Source organism: Microcebus murinus, chromosome 1, assembly GCF_040939455.1.
Source record: "Microcebus murinus isolate Inina chromosome 1, M.murinus_Inina_mat1.0, whole genome shotgun sequence".
NCBI classification, from domain to species: domain Eukaryota; kingdom Metazoa; phylum Chordata; class Mammalia; order Primates; family Cheirogaleidae; genus Microcebus; species Microcebus murinus.
In genome coordinates this window covers 85,107,456-85,133,340 of record NC_134104.1, presented here as the reverse complement: position 1 = coordinate 85,133,340, position 25,885 = coordinate 85,107,456, and the positions used below count along the sequence as shown (strand labels likewise).

Below are 25,885 nucleotides of genomic sequence, written 5' to 3'. Positions count from 1 at the left end.
AAGCACATCACATTTATTGTGCAGTCAAACCTCTCTGCTAATGATGATCTGTATCTGCAGCTGCTCCCCAATGCTAGCAGCTCCACCTCAGATCTTAGGCATTAGATTCTCATAAGGAGCATGCATCCTAGATCCCTTGCATGTGCAGTTTACAGTAGGGTTTACGCTCCTATGAGAACCTAATGGCCTGATCTGACAGGAGGTGGAGCTTATATGGTGATGTGAGAGATGGGGAGTGGCTGTAAATACAGATGAAGCTTTGCTCACTTGCCTGCCTGCTCCTCACACCACCTGCTGTGCAGCCTGGTTCCTAAGAGGCCACAGACCATACAGGTCCTGGCCCAGAGGTTGGGGACCACAGCCCTATACCACCCAGGTGGCAGGCCAGGTGATGGGAGTATTATGCATAAACTAAGTCAGTCCTCCTCAAGGAGCTTATAGGCTATTAAACAAACAGGACACTCAAAATAAACTAACACTTCCTAAATTCACCAAGGATTTATTTGCATATTATGTCTTACTTATATAGTAAAAAACTGAGTTCCAAAAAAAATTAGCTATCTTTGTACTTTCCTAACTCTCAAGAACAGCTTTTATACTCACGAAAGCTTTTATTTAAAACTCCAATCAGTTATAGGTAATCAATTACTTAATTCAATCCAGACGTATATTAAAGTAACCAAAATCAAATCCAAATTATAGTCTTAGTATTTAGCGCAGTGGTTATATTCAAAAGTACACTTGGTATTTTAAATGTTCACTATGAAATATTTTATGACATGACTTTACAGATAATAATTTAGCAAGTATTATAAAAATATAGGACTACTGAGGCAATTCATCTATAATTCATGCATTGAACTGAATATGTATAGCATCACAAAACTGAGTTCAGCCTATACCTTGTGGACTACTGTTCCAAATACTTGATCATCTCCTAGTTTCTTCTTTTACACATTACATTCAGTATTATTTCAGACTTCAGCCTCAATCAAGACAGATATATTCTTTTTTTGTTTGTACCCCCGCCCCAATACTCTTTTCTGATCCCATTCCTAAAGCAAGCCAGGGCCCAATTATGATACTAGATTACATTTTTAAAAATATAAATGACTAAAAATATAGTGAAAGATTTATGGACAGAGAAAAAGAAATGATTGTCTTTTCAAATCTCCTACCTACAGCACACTATTAAGAGATCTATAAATGCTTTGCATGAGCTTAAGTTAAATTTACAATCAAAATTACTTTATCTTACAAAAATAATTCAGTCCAAAACGTATAGTGGCAACATGTTATCACATAATAAATGATTTAGTTAAATTCTTGTTCAACATTTAGATGATTCTAAATTTTCATTATTCTAAGACTGCCATAAGAATATTTATGCTTAAATGTGTTTTTCTTCCATTTCTTTTTGTTGTGTGCATTTATGAATATTCCTCAAGATCAGGAAAAGTTCACACAAGTACACTGCTGGATTAAACTGTGTAGAAGAATGGCTATATTTTGATTCTTAATGAATATCAATAAATTGGGTCTACTTCTACCCCTGTTTTAAAAAAAGGAAAGGACTAAAGTTAGTGACAGGCTACAGCTGGAGAAGTAAGAAGGAGAGGGGGAAAAAGTCACAGATATTTCCAACTATTTCCAGTCTACATAATAGGAATAAGTGCCCACAGAAGTGGGTGCCTAGAGAGCACAGCCCTCTGGGGTGTCACCCTTTGCAGATACTCAACTAGGGGTAAAAGAAGGACACCCCAGTAGAGAAGTTCCAGAGGAGTTACGATGGCACCATTCACGGCACATGGAGAGTGTCACCTCTGGTTTTGTTCCCGTCATATAGGAAGATCAAATTTCCAGTTACTTGTACTACTTTGCGGTGATGAAACCAATCCAAACAAATACTGATTGGATGCCTTTGCTAGGCGGCAAGTGAAAAGGAAACACTACGATGATCATACAATGAGTAAAGACGGGGGTGAAAATGCACTGCTGCCCTATTTTTCTGACCAATTTTTATTGCATCCACTCAGTCAAAACTATGAGCATTTCCAGTACTGCCGGGTAGTACAACAGGTCCTGAAAACACAGCTAACAGGCTGTTGGAGAGAGAGGCAACAATTACAACTTGGATAAGAAAAAGTACAGAAAACTATGAGAGTCTATAACCTAAGGCTGAAGGTAGCAGGCAGGTGTAGGATATAAAATATGGGCAGCTTATGTACTTCTTTAACAGGCACACAGGCACAGTGTTGGAGAAGCTAATTTTCCTTTTAATTCAAAATTTCGGAAGTGTACCAAGTTACCTTTGTTCCTATCTGTGTGCACACTGCTTCTCATTAATCTGAATATAAAGGAAAACAAAGGGGAAGTGTATTCCCATTTACTGAATACCTGCTACATGCTTTTGCCAGGGGTTAGGCCTTATACACACTATTTAATTTCCTCTTCAATATTATTTCCTCATTTTAATGTGACAACACTGAAATGTGATAACAGCATTTCTATGTATAGATTTATATATTCAGAAATGTTATTCAAATACTGAACTTTGATGTCTTATCAGTACAGGGGGAAAACAAAACAATGAAATGAACAAAAACAATCAAAATTCTCTAAAACAGGCCGGGCGCTGTGGCTCACGCCTGTAATCCTAGCTCTTGGGAGGCCGAGGCGGGCGGATTGCTCAAGGTCAGGAGTTCAAAACCAGCCTGAGCAAGAGCGAGACCCCGTCTCTACTATAAATAGAAAGAAATTAATTGGCCAACTGATATATATATATAAAAAATTAGCCGGGCATGGTGGCGCATGCCTGTAGTCCCAGCTACTCGGGAGGCTGAGGCAGAAGGATCACTTGAGCCCAGGAGTTTGAGGTTGCTGTGAGCTAGGCTGACGCCACGGCACTCACTCTAGCCTGGACAACAAAGCGAGACTCTGTCTCAAAAAAAAAAAAAAAATTCTCTAAAACAGTGGAATTGGAATGTTCCTAACACAAAAAAAGTGTTATACTCATGAGGTGATGGATACCCCAATTACCCTGGTTGGGGTAATTGATTAATTCACCTTGTATGACTGTATCAAAACATCACATGTAGGCCGGGCGCGGTGGCTCACGCCTGTAATCCTAGCTCTCTGGGAGGCCGAGGCGGGTGGATTGCTCAAGGTCAGGAGTTCAAAACCAGCCTGAGCAAGAGCGAGACCCCGTCTCTACTATAAATAGAAAGAAACTAATTGGCCAACTGATATATATATAAAAAAAATTAGCCGGGCATGGTGGCGCATGCCTGTAGTCCCAGCTACTCGGGAGGCTGAGACAGAAGGATCGCTCGAGCCCAGGAGTTTGAGGTTGCTGTGAGCTAGGCTGACGCCACGGCACTCACACTAGCCTGGGCAACAAAGCGAGACTCTGTCTCAAAAAAAAAAAAAAAAAAAAAAACATCACATGTACCCAATAAAGATACACTATTATGTACCCATAATTAAAAATGAAAATTAAAAAAATAATTTTAAAAAGAATGAAAATTCTTAGCACTACAAAGTCCCATTGCTAATTCCAAGTCATGATATATGTTGCCAAGGCCTCATTAACAGTACATGCTATTACTGTAGTTTACATGAACTACAACAGAAATGGCAATACTAAAGGTTACCCAGCCTCTACTGTCACACACAGACCACTACAATGCTCACTAAAGAACAGCGTCTAAATTCACATGGGATCATCTATTAAAATTATTTTGGTTTTTTGGATGTCGAGTTTTAAACTGCTGTAAAACAAAGTAACAGTTTATCTGCTGTCATGCTGCCTACTAGGTTATAATAGGCAACTCTGTCCAATTGTCTTGATGAAACCAAGACACACTGTGATCACTTCAGAATGTGACTGTATTTGGAAATGGGGCCTGTAAAAAGGTGATGAAATTGAAATAAGGTCACTAGGGTGGGCGCTCACCCAATACGACTGGCGCCCTTATAAAAAGTGGAAGAGACACCAGGGATATGTGCACACAGAGGAAAGGCCATGTGAGGACACAGTGAGAAGATGGCCATCTGCAAGCCAAGGAGAGTGGTCTCAAAGAAACCAACTCTGGCAACGCTTTAATCTTGGACTCCTAGCATCTAGAACTGTAAGAAAACAGAATACTGTTGTTTAAGCCACCCAGTCTGTGGTATTTGTTATGGCAGCCCTAGCGAACATACATATCTAACATCACAAATTCTTAAAACTCTGTGTAACCATTCATTTCATACCTTTAAATTTATTGGTGTTAAATTCACAATTGTAGGATCTGCCTTTTTGAAAATCTGACTCCATCTTTTAGAAACCTATGCTGTCCTTCTGGAACTATCCAAGACAAGGAGATTAACATGATACATTAGCATTTATAATCTCTGCCTACCAAGGCCCCTTTCCTTCTAATAAAACACTCTCAGAAGCAGCACCGAAAATGCTTTACCCTTATTCCAGCCCCTCATTAAAAATAATAATTAAAATCCTACCAATGTTAGGTAATGAGACTTTTGTGTGTATCAAATATGATATACTGAAGAAAGGTAAATTTTAAGACATAGTTTTAACGTCTTCAGCAACATAGCTTAAGATGTGACTAAATTAAGATGTTATTAGACTAAATGAAAACATGTTTATCAAAATATATTTGTAAACTGTAATGTAACATGAAAATTAGATATAATCATATGGATAATCTTGAGAAGAAATACTAAGCTCTAAATGAAATGCATACTTCAGGCTTATTTTAATGCAAAAACAAACAAAAACCACTGCAACAAAATTAAATCATTTTACTGATTTCTTAAAGCATTAATGACAATAGCATATTTACTTTTCACTTATATTATCCTTGAAAACTACAACTATAGTTTATTTGCAAACATTTTAAGGATATTTTTTCACGGCTGCTATAATAATGTCCAAAGGAAAGCAAAGCAGTGCATGTCCTTAAAACAAATAAAAACTCTACCACTCTTATCATCAGGATACATGCTAGGTTTAAACCACATTTTTTTAAAGGCCCAATCTCATGAAGTTATTTTATTCACACTATTAAAATGGTGAAAGTAGAAATTTTTTACAAGCGATCCTTATTAATTTGAATATAATGTCCCACTAAAAAGTCTATAGTGGTCCTCCCCTAAAAGAAACAAATGTAGGTTTTAAAAAACAAAACAAACAAAATAGGTAGACATAATAGTTTGTGAAGAGAAATCAGCATGCATTGATATTTACTTTACCTTCCAATTTTGGCACATGAGCATCTTTCAAGGCAAGTTTCTTAAAAGTGTACTTTGCAATGTATACATTTTATATAAAGGGCAATCTCTTTCAGTTATAGGCAATTTTTTGCGCTGTAAGATCCTCTGGGTGGGGGTGGGGTGTTGTAGTTTTGTTAACAGATTAATGGTCAACAAGTTCCAAAATTGGTGAATCTTAAGAAACTAAAGTATAATTATAACTTAGAAGTGATAAACATCTAAATTCCTTTTCCATTCTGTCCCCTTTTCGTTGGAATCCAGAGCTCTCAGATGTAAATTAAAGAAGACAAGATAGAGAGGTAAGATCTCAGGTAGCCTGTATGATTTTAGATAAGTGATGTGAATCTTCTAGGCCTTTGCTTCTTCATCTATAAAATGAGAAAATTGAATTAGGTGGTCTCTTCTACTTCTAAACATCAATGATTCATGTCAGTATAAGTTATAGGGTTTTATACAGGAAACTTGAAGCTCATTTAATAAAGCAGTTTTACAGACCTACAAAATACATTAGATCAAAAAATGCTTAGATCTTAGAAGGATATTTCCAGGTTTTGAGGAAAGGGAAAACAAGTAAGTCCATCTCATTAAGATATATTTAAGTACCTACTGCACATGGTGCTTATTAAAATCTACTATATTTATAAACACTAACTTTTATAAATACACAGAAAAATGGTACACTAAACCCATGGTTCATTAGTAACTGAGACTTCTGTCAATTGTTTGTTTCAATTATGATCTAAACCACGGGGTCAGCATGTGTCTAATCCAACCTGTCACCTATTTTTGTACAGCCCACAAGGTAAGAATAGTTTTCACAGGACACTTATTTAAAAAAAACAGAACATCTGCCATTGATCTGATGAGGGAACACTAGCTTGAGACCTCAATTAAGCAATTTTAGAATATCAACACCGACAGCAGTAAATTAGCATCCATTATGTGATGAGCCAACTTTAAGTCAAAACAATGTTAGCTATAGCCTAGAAGAAATAAGTCTTTTTATACCCAAAAGACCTCATGAGCTGCCTCATAGTCCATAGGTGTTGACTTCACCTTCCTAAACATATAAAAGAGTGACTGTTTACACAGATGATACCTAAGATCCTTTTAAAGTATAAAACCATAGTATTCCAGGAAAAACTTAATGAATATGTATTGAATAAATGAATAAGTTATAGTTATAGCAAGTTACAGCAACAGGGGAACAAAGAAGGACAAGAAATAAAAACACTAAAAGAGGCCCGGTGCGGTGGCTCACACCTGTAATCCTAGCGCTCTGGGAGGCCAAGGCAGGCGGACTGCTCAAGGTCAGGAGTTTGAAACCAGCCTGAGCAAGAGCAAGACCCCTGCCTCTACTATAAATACAAAGAAATTAATTTGGCCAACTAATATATATATATATATATATAAATTAGCCGGGCATGGTGGCACATGCCTGTAGTCCCAGCTACTCGGGAGGCTGAGGCAGAAGGATTACTTGAGCCCAGGAGTTTGAGGTTGCTGTGAGCGAGGCTGATGCCACGGCACTCACTCTAGCCTGGGCAACAAAGGGAGACTTTGCCTCAAAAAAAAAAAAAAAAAAAAAAAAAAAACACTAAAAGAACAGAAGATAGGTCATACTTCTGCATCTTTCTTTCCAATGACTGAGCAGTAATCAGTCATAGCACTTAAGGCAAAACAATGTCATTCTGGGAAAGAATTAGAGAAAGTCAGTAAGAAAAATAAAAGTCAAGAAGCTTGCTCCCCTTCCACTAGCATGAGAAACTCTGAATGTAAGTTAGCATTAGAAAGCTAATGAAACCTTCTCAATTAAAACAAACTAACTGGCTTTGGAACAGATATAAGAATCTTAAAGACTAGAACACATGCTAAAGCTTTAAAAGGACAGTCAATTACCTGAATAGATGGAAAACTTCACTTAAAACTTGAATAATATAGGAAGAATAAAGAGAACAGGGTACTGGGTATAACTGGCTAACATAGTAGTAAGTACTACCTATATTATTTATGAAACAATTTATCAGATAAGAATGTATGGTTATTCCTTGGTTCTTCATAAAGGGCAAAAACCCTAGTTAGAGAAAACTAAGACCACTGGTGTCTAAGTAAATCAAAACAAAGCATTTACGGATTGCTTAAACTTGGTACGTTCTTTGGAAGGCCAAGAGAGAGAATATGCAAAAGAGTATTTCTGAGATCAGAAATACTCTCATAGATCAAGCATCCAAGTATAGGTTTAAAAAAATTATAAAGAAAAGGTCAAAGAAAAAAAAAGAAAAGGTCAAAATTCATCCGGATGGGCAATAAATGCTTGTTCAAATCAAGTGAAGACTTAAACCAAGTGTAGTAGTCAGAAGATAGATTGACACATGGAGGTATACACAAACACACCCAGCTACCAGTAATTCTGGAAGACAAGGGGCAGAAGAAAACGGTGAAGAGATTGATAATAGATATAAATTGGAGTAGGCCTCCAATTTTCATTGAAAACCAGGAGAAATCCACCATGAAAGTCTCAGAGGTCAACTTTACAGGATGAGAGAAAACAGTCAGCAGTACTATTATATAAAATTTCCCGTTTAAAAAACAAGTAAACAAAACAAAACAAAAAAACCCCAGAAGAACAACACAGTGCATCACTCCATAACTGCAAAGATAGATTTTTTAATAAAATAGTATTGTCTTAAAAGATTCTTTCTTTTCACTTCATATTAAGTATACTTCATTGTTAAGGCTGCTCAAAGTGCTCAAAACTTAAAATCAGGTTTAGTGTAGTATGGAAGATGAATACTCAAATTTATTTGAAAAACAAATTTTTATTTTGATTTCAAAAATTTCCAACTATTACCTTCATAAGGCCAGATTTTTTCATGTATTTTAACTACAACAATATATCTTAATGTATATATGCAGATGCAGTTATGAGGATACAGCTGTCTTGATTAAGCAAGAGAGGTTTTTTTGTTTTTGTTTTTGGTAGGGGGAGTGAGGGTGGGGAGAGAGAGAATCTCTCTATCACCCGGAGCTAGAGTGCAGTGGTGTCATCATAAATCACTGCAGCATCAAACTCCTGGGCTCAAGTGATCCTCCTGCTTCAGCCTCAGGAGTAGCTATTGACTACAGGCACTCACCACCATGCCCAACTAATTTTTCTATTTTTTGCAGTGACAGGGTCTCACTCTTGCTCAAGCTGGTCTAGAACTGCCTTCAAGCAGTCCTGCCTCACCACATTCACTCAACCAAGCTAGAGATAAACAGAGATTTCCAAAAAGGTACAAACAATGCCACTCTTGTCATTAAATATTTTGTCCTGGGAAATATTTAGTTTTTATAAAAATATATGATTTGTATTAGTTATGGATAGGTTTTGTTATTGTTATGTTAATATGCATGAGTAATAGAGAATTTCACAGCTTTAATATGTAATGCAGTAAATATCCATAGGTATAACACAAATAAACAAAAGCTCTTTGGGATCATCAATAAATTAACATCATTAACAGGACTCTAAGACCAAAATGTTTGAGACCTGTTGGTATAAACATTGATTCCCTCTTGGCAATACTGATGATAATCTTTTTGTCAAAGTTAAAGAATTTTTCCTGGGAAAGTTGAGAAGTAGGTTCCTTAGGCCACAGTACTGTTCAGATCTTAACATGACCTAAATCTTTAATTTGGCTTCTGTTGTGTCCATGTTGGAATACATGTTAGTTATACCATGTTATACCATGTTTTGAGAGAAAAGTCATCACCATAGTAACTTCTTGAAACTAACATATAATGCTAATTCAATTTCCTATTAAAATGTCAGTAGTTTTTATAATTGGATATGGAATTATATGGAAAAATAAATGACTGAAAATAGCCAAGAAGAGTATCAAAGCAGTGAAGGAGAGACATATTTAATATAGCCCAAGTGGGGATTAAAATCAGTGGGAAAACAATGGATGGCTGGACTTGTGCTGCCACAGTAAGAAACTGAAAGGAAGTAAAACTGGGCTCATGTTTTACCATAGATAAAAATAAATTTCGAATGAATTTAATATATAACTATTTTAAATAAATGTGTATATCGTATATAGGTGCAAGTATGTATGTGTCCATATATACACATACTTAATATCTACATCATTCAAAATACTAGAGGCTACATATCTGATCTAGAGAGCAGGAAAAAAACTTTTAAACCAAGATTGGAAACTCAAAAACTATTAAAAAAAAAAAAAAAAGCCATATCTGAGTGTATGAAGATTCACTAGTTAATTATCAGGTAAATATCAAAGTAACAAGGAATAAATTACCCCCATTAAAACTGATAAAAATTTAAAAGATCTTTAATGCCCATTTCCAACAGGAACATGGGCAAAAGCTTATTTCCATATACTAGAAATGGAAATGCACATTTTGGAAAACCATCTTGTAACCTCTAGTAAAGTTAAAAACATTAGACTAGACTAGACCATAAGAATTGCTTTCTTCTTTTTGTAAAAAAGTTCAAAGAGTTACAATATCACATAATGCAATTAATAAATATACCTTACAACCTAAAGAAATAAGTTTGTAAGGATGTTTACTTTAAGAATGCTGATTTTTAGTGCCCCCACAAAGGATATAAAGTAAATGTTCACCAAAAGGGAAATAGCAAAATAAGATTGTGGCATATTCACATCACAGAATATTATACAATCATTAAAAACAATAAACTGATGTGGATGGTGGACAAAGGAAAAAGTGTAATCACATTTATACATTTAAGTAAAAGAATATGTATATACATAAAATAGAACAAAAATTTCTGTTGGTAAAGTTCTGCTTTTGACCATATCAGCTCTAAATAGCTTTGTTTCTAATTACTGAGCTACCTCCAAATTCAAGAGTTCTTCTTATTCCTGGACTCTCACTCACCCCTTGCCATTCCCAGCATGTGAGAATACTGAAAATGAGAAGGCTAAAACCTCAACATGTGGCTTCCTGATTCTCTCTCCTGTGGACAGCTTTTTGCTTAGTCCTCTGATCTACACTATTTACTTTCCTACTTAAGAATCCCATCCAGTCTGAAGAAGTGGGAAAATACTATCTTTCCCATTAAGTGTTACTCTTATAACACATCCTATACTCTTTCCCACTCCAGCATTTCAATTTCCGCTGACATACAACTCTATTTATATGCCCTTTCAGAATCTCATAACTCAGCATCATTTGAGGCAATTTACACCCTACGTTCCCAAATGTGTTGCTCCTCTTGCATCCCTATTATTAACATCACTGATAGTAACATTCATCGGGTTTTAGTATAAGGTTGGAGTCAACTTCTTATCTCAGTTTTTACCTGCAATCCTCTAGATTCAATCTTCTAAAATCTATACAATGCCTCTTGCTGTCATGTCTTCCTTTCTACAATAACTATCACCTATATTATTACAATAGCCTTAGAGTCTCCTATGTCTCTTCCTATTCTCTTCTGATATCTAGGCATAAAACTCTGATTTTGCTATGTATGTTTATAGCCACCTATTAGCTTCCACATTCACTCTAAATCCTTTAGCCATGCAATTAAGCTCTACATCTACGGTAGGCATCCTCAAACTACAGCCTGCGGGCCACATTCGGGCCGCCTAGCACATTTATCCGGCCCTCTGGTTGTTTTAGCCAATGCTGCCTATCCTCCTTAGCAGCCGACTCAGCCCCGGCCCACAGTGCGCACTCTACAATGGTCTGAGGGACAGTGAATTGGCCCAGTTTAAAAAGTTTGAGCACCCCTGTTCTATGGTCTCAAAGTACTTATCTATCTGTACAGTACACCTTCTTTAAATGTACCTTCTTAAATGTACACCTTCTTTAAATGTTTACCCTGTGGGTAAACACTGGTTCACTGGAATCATTCTAACAAGTCCCACAAATCCCGCTTTCCTGTTTTTTAGTTCTTTGTTACAACTGTCAAAATTCTATTCTTCTTCTTCTTCTTATGCCATGTCTTTATAATGCCCATCCAAATACCAACATTGAAGATTATCTGGGTACTTTCCTCTTATACCCCTGAAGTACAGTTTTAATATTTTTCTCAAAACTTGACAATAAAAAGATTATCAGACCAGAAATCAGAAAACTGACATTTACTTTCAAATGCTACTGGCTTTTGACACTAAGACATTATTAAATCAAGTCATTTTAACTTCCCAGAGCCCCAGTTTCTTCACTTGTAAAAGAGAATAAAATCTAACCTATATATCTCACAGGTATATAGGTATGCATGAAAAAGTAATTTAAAATCTATTAAGTGTTAACACTGTTATTATGTCACCTTTCATTATGCATATTTCTTCAAATGCTACCAAACATAAGCATTCAAAATCAGTCTGTACTTTATAAAGCACTTAACACATCAGCTATTCAAATATATTTTTAGGCCAAACCTGGTGGCTCACACCTATAATCCTAGCACTTTGGGAGGTCAGGAAGGATCACTTGAGGCCAGGAGTTTGAGACCAGCCTGGGCAACACAGTGAGACCCTGTCTCTACAAAAAATTTAAATAAAAAATTGCCAGGCATGGTGGTACACATCTGTAGTCCTAGCTACTTCAGAGGTTGAGGCAGGAGAATTGCCTAAGCTCAGGAGTTGGAGGCTACAGTGAGCTATAATCATGCCACTGTACCCCAGCCTGTGCAACAGCACCAGAACCCATCTTATAACAAAAAACAAAACTAATATATTTTAACCCTTTATATTCGCTTGCTTTTTTCTCGATTCCTTTATTCTACTTGGGATTTAATTTTTTAAATACCCCAGATTTTACAAAGCACAGCAGTAGAATAAAAACCTGGAGTTTCTTTTCATACAAACTTATTTATTTGGAATTTTTTATATTTCAAATTATTGATACATTCAAAGAGTAATTTTAATCTCTATAATTTTTGCTAACCGTGTCGAGTCACACTCAACATCCGAGTGCAAAGGGTTAAAACCTTCATAATACAGTGTTCATGCTCTACAGAATATAAAATATAATTTAAGCACAATTTACATTTTGCCTTGATCAAAATATCTACAACCTTTCACTACACAGACATATTTCCAGGAAAACCACAGTCATATAATATTTCTAGATCTCTGATTTAGTTCACCTGAATCACAATTAGTTAACTGGCAGGTAAGTAGAATGCTTTTAAATGGCTGATAAAACTAAATAAAAAATTTCAAAAAACTTTAATGTATCTATACATATAATATAAAGTATCTGTGTGATTGTGACGGTGGTATTCTGCTCAAGTCAACAAATTTATCCAGTATTCATAGCTGTTAAGCATTAGTGCCTTAGTTTACCCTAAAAATTCCAAAGTTTGCTATCATGGCTATTTCAGTAACATAAGACAAGAGATTTTTAATAAGTGAATATACAGAAGTATTAATTCTCATTAAGCTGAAACATTTATTTTCTTGCTTTTACAAAAGCAAAATTAATTGATGGACAATGTTCGTATAAATTCAAAAAATCAAAAGTGGAAGGTAGGGGCTTGTGATGGTTAATTTTAGATGTTAACTTTACTTGATTAAGAGATATGTAGACACTCTCCTAGACATCGGCCTGGGCAAAGAGTTCATGAAGAAGTTCCCAAAGGCAATCACAGCAGCAACAAAAATAAATAAATGGGACATGATGAAACTACAAAGCTTCTGCACAGCCAAAGAAATAGTCATGAAAGTAAACAGACAACCTACAGAATGGGAGAAAATTTTTGCATCCTATGCATCCGATAAGGGACTGATAACTAGAATATACTTAGAACTCACGAAAATCAGGAAGAAAAAATCAAATAACCCCATTAAAAAGTGGGCAAAGGACTTGAACAGAAACTTTTCTAAAGAAGACAGAAGAATGGCCAACAAACATATGAAAAAATGCTCAACATCTCTAATCATCAGGGAAATGCAAATCAAAACCACAATGAGATATCACTTAACCCCAGTGAGAATGGCCTTTATCAAAAAATCTCCAAACAATAAATGCTGGCGTGGATGCGGAGAGAGAGGAACACTCCTACACTGCTGGTGGGACTGCAAACTAGTTCAACCTCTGTGGAAAGCAATATGGAGATACCTTAAAGCGATACAAGTGAATCTACCATTTGACCCAGCAATCCCATTGCTGGGCATCTACCCAAAAGATCCAATGACACTCTACAAAAAAGACACCTGCACTCGAATGTTTATAGCAGCACAATTCATAATTGCAAGGCTGTGGAAACAGCCCAAGTGCCCATCAATCCAAGAATGGATTAATAAAATGTGGTATATGTATACCATGGAGTACTATTCAGCTCTAAGAAACAATGGTGACATAGCACATCTTATATTTTCCTGGTTAGAGCTGGAACCCATACTATTAAGTGAAGTTTCCCAAGAATGGAGAAACAAGCACCACATATACTCACCAGTAAACTGGTATTAACTGAGCAGCACTTAAGTGGACACATAGGTACTACAGTAATAGGGTATTGGGGATGTGGGAGAGGGGAGGGGGCGGGTATATGCATACATAATGAGTGAGATGTGCACCATCTAGGGGATGGTCATGATGGAGACTCAGACTTGCGGGGGGAGGGGGGAAATGGGCATTTATTGAAACCTTAAAATCTGTACCCCCATAATATGCCGAAATAAAAAAAAAAAGAGAGAGAGATGTAGACAGACAATAAAGCATCATTTCTAGGTTTAACTGTGAGGGTGTTTCTGGAGAGACTGGCATTTGGATGAGTGCATTGAGAAAGAAAGATCTGCCCTCATCCAATCAATACAGGTGGGCACCATATAATCCATTGGGGGGTCCCATTAGAACAAAAAAAAAGGAAAAGCAAATTCTCTCTCTCTCTTTCTCCCTGCCCCTTCCTGAGTTTAGACATCCTTCACCCTTCGTCTCCTGCCCTTGGACATGATAAGTCCATGTTCTCTTGCCCTTGGACTCCTTAATTTGTACCAGTAGCCCCCTAAGTTCTGAGGTCTTTGGCCTCAGACTGAGAGTTATTCCACTGGCTTTCCTTGTTCCATGGGCTTCAGATGTGGACTGAGCCACACTTCCCTGGTTTTCCAACCTGCAGATGACCTATTTGGGAATTTCCCATAATACAGCCATGTGTGTGTGTTTCTGTCTTTTCAGAGAGAAAAAATGTTCTGTCTCTGAAGAACATGGATTAATACAGTGGTGAAAATGCAACTTTGGTCTCATGAAAACCTGTAAATCATGAACCTATTACAAGAACTTGAAAAAAAAACAAAGAAATCCTTGCGTTACCTTTGACAACTACATAAGCCTGTAATATCTTGTCAAATCAAAAAGCAAGAAAGTTACCAAAAACTGCTAGGGTTTATCAAAAGGATACAGGACCCAACCTGAAGCCAATTTGAACACACAATATAGAAAATGATAACATAAAACATAAATGTGTTTTAATCCATGCATTCATAGGCCTGGCCATTTTTTATGGCAATCACATCAGATTGTTGGCTGATATTTCTTGGTATTTTGGTATTTCACAACTACTCTCATATATGGTATTACATCTGCTCTTAGATCTCATCCATATTCTTGTTACTTACTTGTAATTAATTTTTAAAATCTAAGTTTAAAATTCTATAAATCATCCATTATAATACATTTTAATCAACTAATGCTATAGTGCTTGGTAAGGCAGCAGTAGTTATTCATCAGAAATTGTCTTAAGAGTCTTTAGCTTTTAAAAATGGCCAAGAAGAGGTAGCAGCAAAATAAAAGTGTTATGAGTAATTGGGTTATATCATGGATTCAAATAAAAATGGGTAGAAAAGGAAAATCAGAGTTAGACAAGAATGATGAATAGCAGCTAATGAGAGCAGCAAACCATTTGTGTGTTCATTTACAAAAAAAGCTCACCCTGTATATGAAGTTGCTGAGTTCCATAAAGACAAACATCAGGCAGCATGGTGTAATAGAAAGAGTCTGGGCCTGAGTCAGGAGACCTCTGTTCTAGTCCAAGGTCTCAGTTTCCTCATCTGTAAAATGAGGGTGGCTGAATTAGGTAATCTGAAAGGGTTCCTCTAGCTTTAACACTGAGTGATTCTAGAGATGAATTTAAGAAGAAGCAGTAAAATGTATGATTTTTGTTAACAGTAAAGTTTAACTGTTAACATTGGAAACAGGAGGGAATGGGAATAAAAACGATTTTCAAGTTATAAAAGGGACACAAAATTCTAAACTGTAAAAATTAATTTGTTTATAACTTGAAAGTTTTTAGAATATACTAGCCTTAGTAGCATTACCACATAAGCTGAACTAGCAATGAGTTAACGAGATTATGATCTGAAAAAACCTATTCACCTTTGGCCAGAAAAACTGCCCAAGTACATCTTTGGTCTAGTAATTACATTAAGTGATAGCGTGCCTCATAACTGTCTCCAATTAAAGTACTGAACAAAGAATAAAATGACAACAAAAATGATTAAACAATTATTTAATATGCAATAAAATAATAATTATACTTGTGATATCCTTCTGTGTTAATAAGTATATTTTACCTATGCATAATTTTTTTTTTCCTGGTTAGCTTTCAAAATAAAACCCGGCTTCTCCGACAATAAGGCCAATTGAAAATAATTATTATTTTTTTCAGTGACACATAGAAACATAAAAAAAAAAAAGAATGCTTTTGTGCTTCCATTTTGTATCTACTGAAAGAAATCAAGCTTCTACCAACAACAAATCATATTAATAGAAAGGTTTGGGGACCTCAAAAGAATGGTGGTTTTCTTACTGCAATTTCCTAAATATAATTAATTGCCTGGCTCTAGCTAATCCTCCAGGGTCTAACAAATTTAACTCCTAGTTTTAAGTTCAGAGATCAGCTGAAGTTCTACTTTACATTCATTCATTTATTGTCTATTCATTTATTGCTAAGGTTCTCACCTGGCAGACTTAAAACTCCAAGGATATGAGACCCAACAAACATACCTCTGCAATCAATAATCTATCAATAATCTACTCAGAATAGCTGTAATGGATATAAAGATACAATGAAACATTCAATGAGAAAAACTTTTTTAAAGCTTATTTTAATGAAAATTACTTAAAGTGATTATAAAATAACTTGACATCCATACAATCCCATTACTCAGTTATTTGAACATTTCTCCTGGTAATACATTAACCATCTACCTAACATGACGTTCAGAATCACTAATAAAATTTCTCTCTGGTTAGCAGTAACAAAGATAAAAATAGAGTAACCTTGATGGGAACGAAATCTGTTGTTGGCTAGTCTTAAATTATGATATCCATGTGTCCCTGAGATCAAAATCTAAGAAACAAAACTTTCATTTACATTGCATTTACATTGAATATATTTTCCATTTTAATTTTGGTATTATGAGTTATAATCCTAAAGAGATTAAATAACATTGTATATTTAATGGCAAATAACAGAAATCAGATGGATATTCAGATCGTACTTTAGGGAGCTGTCTGCAGCAATTTTCTCCATCTACCATATCTCCCCGTCATTTTTTCAGAGACTAAAATATCAAAATATTTAATGATGAAATACAACTACTAATGATAAGATACAACTATTAACAGTATTTCCTTTAGCCAAGATTATACAAATATGTAACAATGTAAACAAAACAAAAATAATATAAAATGTAAACAAGGTCCTGTGAAAATGTAAACAAGCTCCTGAATGAACTACCATTTGAACTAAAATATTCGAGGAGGGCATTGGTACTAACTAAGGGGGAATTTGATGTCTAAATAACTAGTTGGTATGGGGTATGAAGACCACTTGATTGTTCCACACTAAATTTCTATCTATAGGGCAAAACCACACATTTATAATTCTTTCTACCACTTCCAAAGTTGGAACATAGCCCAATTTTCTCAATGACCAAAATATCTCATTTAGATCAGTAATATAGAATTCTTACAACAATATAAGTGGCTAGAGCTGGGCAAAACATAGTAGCACATTTGCTTTGAGAAAGTTATAATCCTAGAAATGGTGACTTTTTTTTTAATTACTGTAATACATTTGAAGCACTAAAAAGACAAAAGACCAAAAAAAAAAAAAAAAAAAAGTCCAAATCTATTCTTGGTTGCCAGGAAAATATCAAGTATTTATATTAATAAGACAAAATAATTTCATGTAACTTATATTTTAAAATAAATTTAGTAAGTGCTTAGTTTTGTTGGAAGTACTTGTTTCTGGATTGGGAAAGAAAAAACTTGCCAACAGAGAGAAACCAAAATAATCAGACTAATGATTAAAATTTCACACCTTGTAATTAAAATCATATTTTAATATTAATATTTTATTTTTCTCTCATCCCTACTCACACACAATTTAACCTGATATATACATCTAAAAATCCAGGCTATCAGAATAACTTTCATAAGAGTAAATGAACAGAGGATAAAAAATAAATTGGTATTTATAATAGTAATAGGTATACATAACACTGAATGTTATAGTACTGTATTTTAATAGCACTATACTTGTCTCTGAAAACTTTACTTTTAAAAAATCCCACAAAATCCCGGAACAGTGATTTTTTAATGCAACAATTCATTAATATACTGTTACCATATTCCTAAAATACAGATTTTTTGTTTTAAAAGTTCTAATCATTTCAATCTGGCTAACAATTCTATCATAAAAATCATAGAGCATTATATTTCATTTTTTTAATTTGTGTTTTTTCCCTTTCTTTGGGTACACTAGGTTGTGACAGCATTACTTTTTTGAAAAATAAATGCAACACACTAAAAAAAAAATGTGTCCTAAGCCATATTTCATACATGATAACTGGTCAATTAAAAGATTAGAAAGAGAATATAATCATTTCCTCTAATAGCATTTTCAAAAACTTGTTCAAAATAAGCAACCCCAGGTATTCCATCTCCCATTAATCACACTTGAATCCAGGCATACTCTAATTATGTATCCATCCCCTCCAAATCTATGTATTATAAATGACCTTAGTCCTTACTATGTCATTTTAAAATAATCAAATTATTATGTGAGTTTGTTTTGTCCTCTCACTTCTTATTTATATTTCTCTACTTTTCTGTATCTTAAGCAGTTCAGAGCTCAGTACACAGGCAGAAAAATGTCACTGATGAGTTCTCCAAACTATTTTCAAATTTGAAGAAATAATATCAATTCTGATGAATGCAACAAAAACAGGAGAAAGCTGGAGAAGGGGATTCTGTAACTATATATATATTAAGGTATATATGAAATTTAAATGAATTTTGTGCTTAGACTGTGGTCTCATCCCCAAGATATCTCATTATGCAAATAATCCGAAATCTGAAACACTTCTGGTCCCAAATGTTTCATTTAAGGGGTATTCAATTCTTATATTCTTGTATAAGAATTAAATCCATGTAAGAATCCAAACTTTCTTTGCCTTTCAAGTGATACCACAATCTTGCCCAAGTTCCATTTTAAACTCAGTTAATTTAGCCTCAGATCACGTAAAAGTCATATAATGACAAGACACAGGGATCAGTTAAATATAATTCCAATTTGCATGTGATCTTTTTTCAGTAGTTTTAAAAGGAAAAAAACCTAAAGACTAAGAGTTTTTCAATGTAACCCTCTTGCTGATGATTTGAAAATCAGTTCTCCAGAGGCATAAATTCTCAAACAAAAGAGGATGAAAACTTTACACAATGCTGTCTATGTGACAATGTCGTTCACTCTTCACATTTAATAAAACCACTTCAAAATCACAGGATAGTGAAAGATAAAAAATGACAATGAACTTTTCTACTGTGAACAGAACAAATTAATTTACAGATGTTACACTTATGAAGTAGACAGTAAAAGGGAACAGAGATCCCTGGCTCCCCAAGGTACACCACACTTCTTGGTGGCTAGCTACGTGTTTGTAGGGTCACAACTCTTCAGGGGCTTTATCCTCAGTCTGACAAGTCATAACTTTTATCCTTTTAAGATAATTATGTTCTCAGAGATTTTGTTAACAAAACACAACGAAGCAGTTTATGACTCAAAGAGAGGTGATTTACTAATTTACGCTGAGAAATGTAATTGCCAGCAGAACGGAATGTTCACTGATGCAGCAGTGGCTGGAAGTGCCCAGTCCACATCCCCTCATCACTCAACTTTCCTGAGCAGCTGGGTGGCACCTTACTCCAAAGTGCCCTGGAGCCTTCTCTCGCCACAGGTCAGGTAAGGGAGGAGACACCTTGCAGCTGCTGCCCTGCCCTGCCCAAAGCGTAACTCCACTAATAAGGAATGGAATCTCGTAGACAAATTGCCCCAGCTTCCTTGCCCCTTGGGTGGAACAACTCAGAGGTGTGTTCTATACTGTCCCCAAGAGGTCGCCTCATGATTTAAGCCCAAATTCCCACAATAACAGTCTTTCTAGCACCCTGTATTGGCCTCCTTATCTTTTCCCTTTCTCTCATCCCCACTCTGCCACAGGAACTTTCTAGATTCACCTTTCAAATACAATGGTTACAATCAAGGGTCTGATTCCATGGGAATCAAACCTAAGACAACTCTTCAGTCTGATTCTATTTTTAGTATGAAAATTTTGTTGTTAAACCAAATTAATTTGTAGCTGTTGTGAGATGATTATAGATCAAAACAAGAGGAAACAGAAGGGCTCAAGGGACTGACCATCAAGGCTGATAGACTTTTCTTGAAAATAAGAATCTCTGGAAAAGTTCAAAGGAAAAGACATGCTAATACTTCTAAAATATATGAAAAGATGCAAATTAGAACTACACTGAGATATTATTTCTCACCTGTCAGATTAAGACAGATAGATAAAATAAATATGAATTCCTCACTATACTGTGAGTGGGAAAACAGACAACCTCACACATTGCTGGAAGGAATGTCACATGGCGGAATGCCTTACAGAAGGGAATTTGGCAAACTGACTCAAAACTGTATGCACATTTAATGGTCTTACCTAAAACTACCACTATTGATACAGCTATGGTACCCATGCTAATGGAGTATAAGGCAGGTATAAAAAAATGTGGACTATCTTAATATGCTGCTATAAGATGATCTCCAGAATATTAAGTATATGCACGCATTTGCTTATGGTTTTAAATAGCAAGATAAACCAAAAACAATTTTTAAAAGAATTTTAAAAATCTGGTTACCTAATAAGGGGAAGAAGAAAGTAAGAATGTACCTCACTTTGAAGTGGCATAAATGTTTTCTATAATTATAAAACAAAATTAAATAAAAATTTTAACTCCTAAATACTAAAAATAAAATTAGAGACATATGCCCAATCATCTATCAAGTTGGGGGGGATCACACATGGGGATTTACTTTAAAAGGTAACACCTGTAATGCCAGCACTTAGGAAGGCCAAGGTGCGGGGAATCACGTGAGCTCAGGAGTTTGAGACCAGCCTGAGCAACACAACAAGATCGCATCATTTCTATAAAAAACTTTTTAAAACAGCCAGTATGGTGGCACACTCCTGTAGTCCAAGGCAGGAGGATTACTTGCACTCAAGAGTCTGAAGCCACAGTGAGTCAGCTATGAATGCACCACTGTACTCCAGTCTGGGCAACAGAGCAAGACCCCATCTCTAATTTAAAAAATTTCTAAAATATATACAAAATTTAATAAACAATACTTTAGCTGTGAATCCCAGTGGACATGGGAAAAAGCAGAAAAATAAAAACAAAACAAAATAATTACTGGTAATCATACTGGTGATATTATTTTAACTATATTTATAAACATTAAAATATGTGTGATTTTATTATATTTTATATATTTACACATTTATTTTATATTTCATTGCTATTCTATATTTTTATATTTAAATAACACACTTAAATTATTTACTATTATGCTTATATAGTAAAGACTATATATATATAATATTATGACATAATATACAAATGTTACTTTTCACCCAAAGGAATCAGGACTTCTTAAGAGACATAACTGATTTGGGGACCATGGAATTACATGCAGGAGATAAGCTTAGGAACATCTTGTTATTTCAGAAAGCAAGGTAGCTATGAGAGAATACTGAAGTCATGTCAAAAAGACTCAGAAGTCAACTTGAAAAGGCTCTTTTAGCCAAGACAATCTGACATCGATAAGAATAAAAATTACAATGCAATAAAACATATCAAATACCTAAATTCATAAGCTCAAAATAACTCTTTAAAAAAAGTCCTCACTGGTTACCTTTCCAAGATTCTATGAAACAACTCAGTACTTTGAAAATTGAAAAATTAAAAATGAATCAAGCATTTAGCATGTCTTTCCTGTGCAAACTATCAAAGAGTAACCAAATATCTGATGAGAAGTTTCTCTTTATAGAAACATTGCCATATCTAAAAGCTTGATATAATTAGGACATTAACATTTTTGTATACCCTAATGGAAATAACAGATCCAGCCAAGATAATCAATGGTCACCTACTATCACAAACAAACATTATTGTGTTCTTCATCAAGTATCCCTTATTTAAAATGCTTGGATTTCAGATGGTTTTTTTGGATTTTGAAATATTTGCAATATACTGGTTCAGCATCCCCAATCGGAAAATCTGATATCCAAAATGCTATGATGACCATTTTCTTTGAGTGTCATGTCAGTGCTCAAAAGTTTCAGATTTTGCAGCATTTTGGATTTCAAGCATTTTGGGTTTCAGATTGGAAATACTCGACCTTTACTTAGCACCACCTATAAAATGAAATATTACACCACCCCAATCTCCCAAATAGGGAAAAAAACCTGAATTCGATTAAGTCTTTAGATCTAACTGCTGATTTTCAGAAAATACAAGGAAAATATAAACATTATACTACAGGAATGCAATTAATAAAACACAAAATGTAGAAAACTTTCTAGAACAAATAAAAGAGAAAAATAATACAAATAGGTGGAGGTATAACCTGTACATAGCAACCAAACTTAATTCATGGATTCTGTTGTGATTCTGTAAAAAACATATTTATGGGCAGTTCAGAAAAACTTAAAACTAAATGGAGAACTAAATTAAGAAGTCATTATCAACACTACAACACCCATTAGGATGGCCCCTATCACACAAACAGAATAAAAAAATATTGTCCAGGATATGGAGAAATTGGAACACTGATACACTGTTGGTGGGAAAGTAAAATGGTTCCGGTGCTATAAAAAATAGTATAGAAGTTCCTTTAAAAAATAAAACTAGAATTCCCAGATAATCCAGCAATCCCACCTCTGGGATTCCAACAGAACTGCAATCAGGATCTTGAAGAGACACTTGCACACCCACGTTCACAGTAGTACAATTAACAATAGCCAAATGGTGGAAGCAACCCAAACGTCCATCAATGGATGAATGAATAAAGAACATGTGGTATGTGCATACATTGAAATATTATTCAGCATCTTTCCTTTTTTCTGGAGACAGGATCTCGCCCTGTCAATGAGGCTAGAGTGCAGTGGCATCATCAAAGCTCACTGCAACCTCAAACAATCCTCCTGCCTCAGCCTCCCAAGTAGCTGGAACTACATACAGGTGCATGCCACCACACCTGGCTAATTTTTCTCTCCCTCTCTCTCTCTTTTTTCTTTCTTTTTTTGTAGAGATGCGGTCTCTCTCTTGCTCAAGCTGGTCTCAAACTCCCAACCTCAAACAATCCTCCCACCTCAGCCTCCCAAAGTGCTAGGATTACAGGTGTGACCAACCAACCATACCTGGCTGTTATTCGGCCTTTAAAAACAAGAAAATAATGTCACAGGCTACAACATGTATGAACCTTCAGGACGTTATGTTAAATGAAAGCAGCCAATCACAAGAAGACAAATACCGTATGATGCTACTTATATGAGGTATCTAAAGTAGTCAAACTCACAGAAATAGGAAGTAAAAGAGTTGTTGCCAGGGGCTCAGAGAAATAGAAAACTGTTTCCTGAGTACAGAGTTTTGATTCTGAACAATAAAAAAAGAGGGGAGGAGAGGAGAGAGAGAGGGAAGGGAAGGACAAGAGAAGAATGTTTGAGGTGATAGATATCCCAACTGCCCTGATATGACATTATACACTATATACAGGTATCGAAATATCACATGCACCTGTAAAATCTACATGACTATTATACATCAATTAAAAAACAAATTAAACAAAAGAAAAAAGAGAAAAATGTTGAGGGTAGGCAAGGGGCTGGTAGAGGTAACTATACATTCCCACAAAGCCTTCCTTTAAGCCATTTTCAGGGGAGAAAATATGAGGTATTAATACATTGCATAGGTTTAACTCGGAATACTATGGCATTTCTGAGGTTCATGAGGAAACCATCATTTAGAACCAATACTTATAAATTTACTAGCACACTGTACAAATATGTATTCAGAAATGGCTTCAGTGCCCTCAGCTAGACTGTAAGCAAGTTTGTTGTAATCTTTGCTGCCTTCACCTCTAACACTAACATATATGCATATACACTCTTAAATTTCTGTGATTACAACATAAAAAGATTTCAGGGATTTTCAACAAAATTGACAAAGTGTTTGGGATGATCTAATGAGCTGTTACAAAACAAAACAAAACATAGTGTATGTGAGTGGCACATTGAAAAATTCACTTGAGGACAGGCACTTAGAAAAGATAGGTAGTTGCATAGCATTTGCATCTTAGAAACTCAACAGGCCCATGCAGCTGATTATCAGGGGAGATGTGCCACAAACAATAAGACTCCAACTATCAAGAAAACTAACAGGTTTAAATGTGAACTTTAAACAAAAAGCCAACAGCAGATACTCCAAATGCCAAAGGTGATTTACCATGGAGCTGCTTCCCACATGAGAAACACTACAGTGCTCCCAGGGAAACAGTAGATTCAATGATGGTTAGTGAGTTGTCCAAGCAACCTAAAGAACCCAGCCAGGTGTTTCATAAATTAATGAAAAACCATGTCATCCTTGGTGCCAGGTAAGGCTGGGGGGGGGGGCGCGGAAGGGATTCTTATTTTTATCACACTGTATCAACTGCTGAGAAAGGAAGAGACAGAAAGAGAGAAAAGAAAGGAGGGGGAGGAGGTGAGGAAGGGGAAAAAGGTGAGGAGGAAGGGGAGGAAGCAGAGAAAGAAGGGGAAGAGGGAAAGGAAGAGGTCAGTTTTTCCCCCAATAAAAATTCAGAAAATAGTTTAGACAAAGAAAATCCTCCTCTTATCAACCTACTGACAAGTCCATCTTTAATATGAATCATTTCCTGGGAAATAATTTTACAAATATCTCACCCACTTATTCTGGTTCTTATTAACTTTCAATATAGTTTTTATTTCAGACTGATAACATCTATCATTTCTCACCAAATTCTATAAACCATAATCAGTTTCTACAGTTCCCTGATTTAACATTTAAAACTAAAATTTGATTTAGTAAAAATAATTTAAAATGTTAGTAATGTATTATGAAAAAATTTTTAAATGGAACATATTATTAAGTAATTAATTTTAATATGTCAAAAATCACATAACAATACTATTTAGGTAAAAAATTACTCTTTGTAAGAGAGAATCATTCTGAATTCTAGTTGACAGTGATGAGATCACTTAGCCTATGGCTAGAATAAACCTTAGAAATTTATTCCAATTCCATCACCAAATTTTTTCATGAGTAATTGCCAAAAGTCATCAAAGATTCCTAGCATATTCGGGAAATAAAGCAAATCCCAGCTTTTAGAGTCCAGTCGTCTTTCTGCTGTATCACATGGCTGACATTTATATTCCACAGTGAAAGGCTTCTTTAAAAAGTCTCTTTAAATCTATAAAAATGGCTCTCCTTCAAATTATTTATTAACTAAAAACAGGTAGAACTTTTAGCCATTAACTAAAAATATTAGGATAAATGCAATACACGAAAACCATCTGTTTTAGTAAAATAATGAACAAAAACAGAAGAGCTATTGCTATCATTGTTGAGCTTTTTAAAAACAAGAAAATTCTATTCACAAAATATAGTTCATTTGACAAAACACAAGACCACTCATCACTATGCAACAATACTTCTCCTAATGACCACAGCTAAGAAGTTTTAAAAACTACAGAAAATAAAAACCTTTAAAGTAGGTTTTTTTTACCAAATATTCAAAAATTATTATAAGTACTTTAAATAACATATAGTTTTTAAAACATTTACTTTGGTTGGGAACACATGTGTTTTATCAAATTATGAGAAACTTTCAAAATTCCCCAAATACTCTAAAAAACAGGAGAATAATAAACAGCAATTAAAACATTCTGACACTGGGAGTTGGAGGGTGTCTTACCATTGGCAGTGCATTGACGTGGGGATGTGCAATTGAATATCCAGTACCGCCAATCACAAGTTGCTGTTGCTGCTGCTAAGAAAAAGGAAAGGAAAGTATTCAATATGCCTTAAAACAAGCTCATTTTAAAAGATTTTCCATATCAAGTTTTACATGTTTGAAATATACCCTTTAAGGTCTCCAGCAATGAATACCCACCCCCCCCACACACACACACAAGCAATTGCTATCATAAACAGCAGCAGCAACTTCTGAGTGCTTAGTATGTGCCAGGTCTTTAAAACATTCCAAGAAAGTTCTAAC

At 35.2% G+C, this 25,885-nt stretch overlaps 1 protein-coding gene across 16 annotated transcripts in view; it reads right to left on the bottom strand.

Annotated features, from left to right (window-relative positions):
• The window catches only part of TBL1XR1 (TBL1X/Y related 1), a 162,696-nt gene that overhangs the window by 44,082 nt on the left and 92,729 nt on the right, over positions 1-25,885 (bottom strand). For 11 of the 16 annotated variants that reach the window (XM_076003746.1, XM_012753041.3, XM_012753034.3 and 8 more), the window contains one exon: positions 25,583-25,657. Coding sequence is in view for 2 of the 16 variants with exons in the window: in XM_012753034.3 (XP_012608488.1) it covers positions 25,583-25,657 (75 nt within the window). In the remaining 14 variants the exon portion in view is untranslated. Of the gene's footprint in view, positions 1-15,186; positions 15,274-25,582; positions 25,658-25,885 lie in introns of those variants that run through there. The other 5 variants (XM_076003723.1, XM_020286350.2, XM_012753047.3 and 2 more) reach the window with 2 other exon arrangements.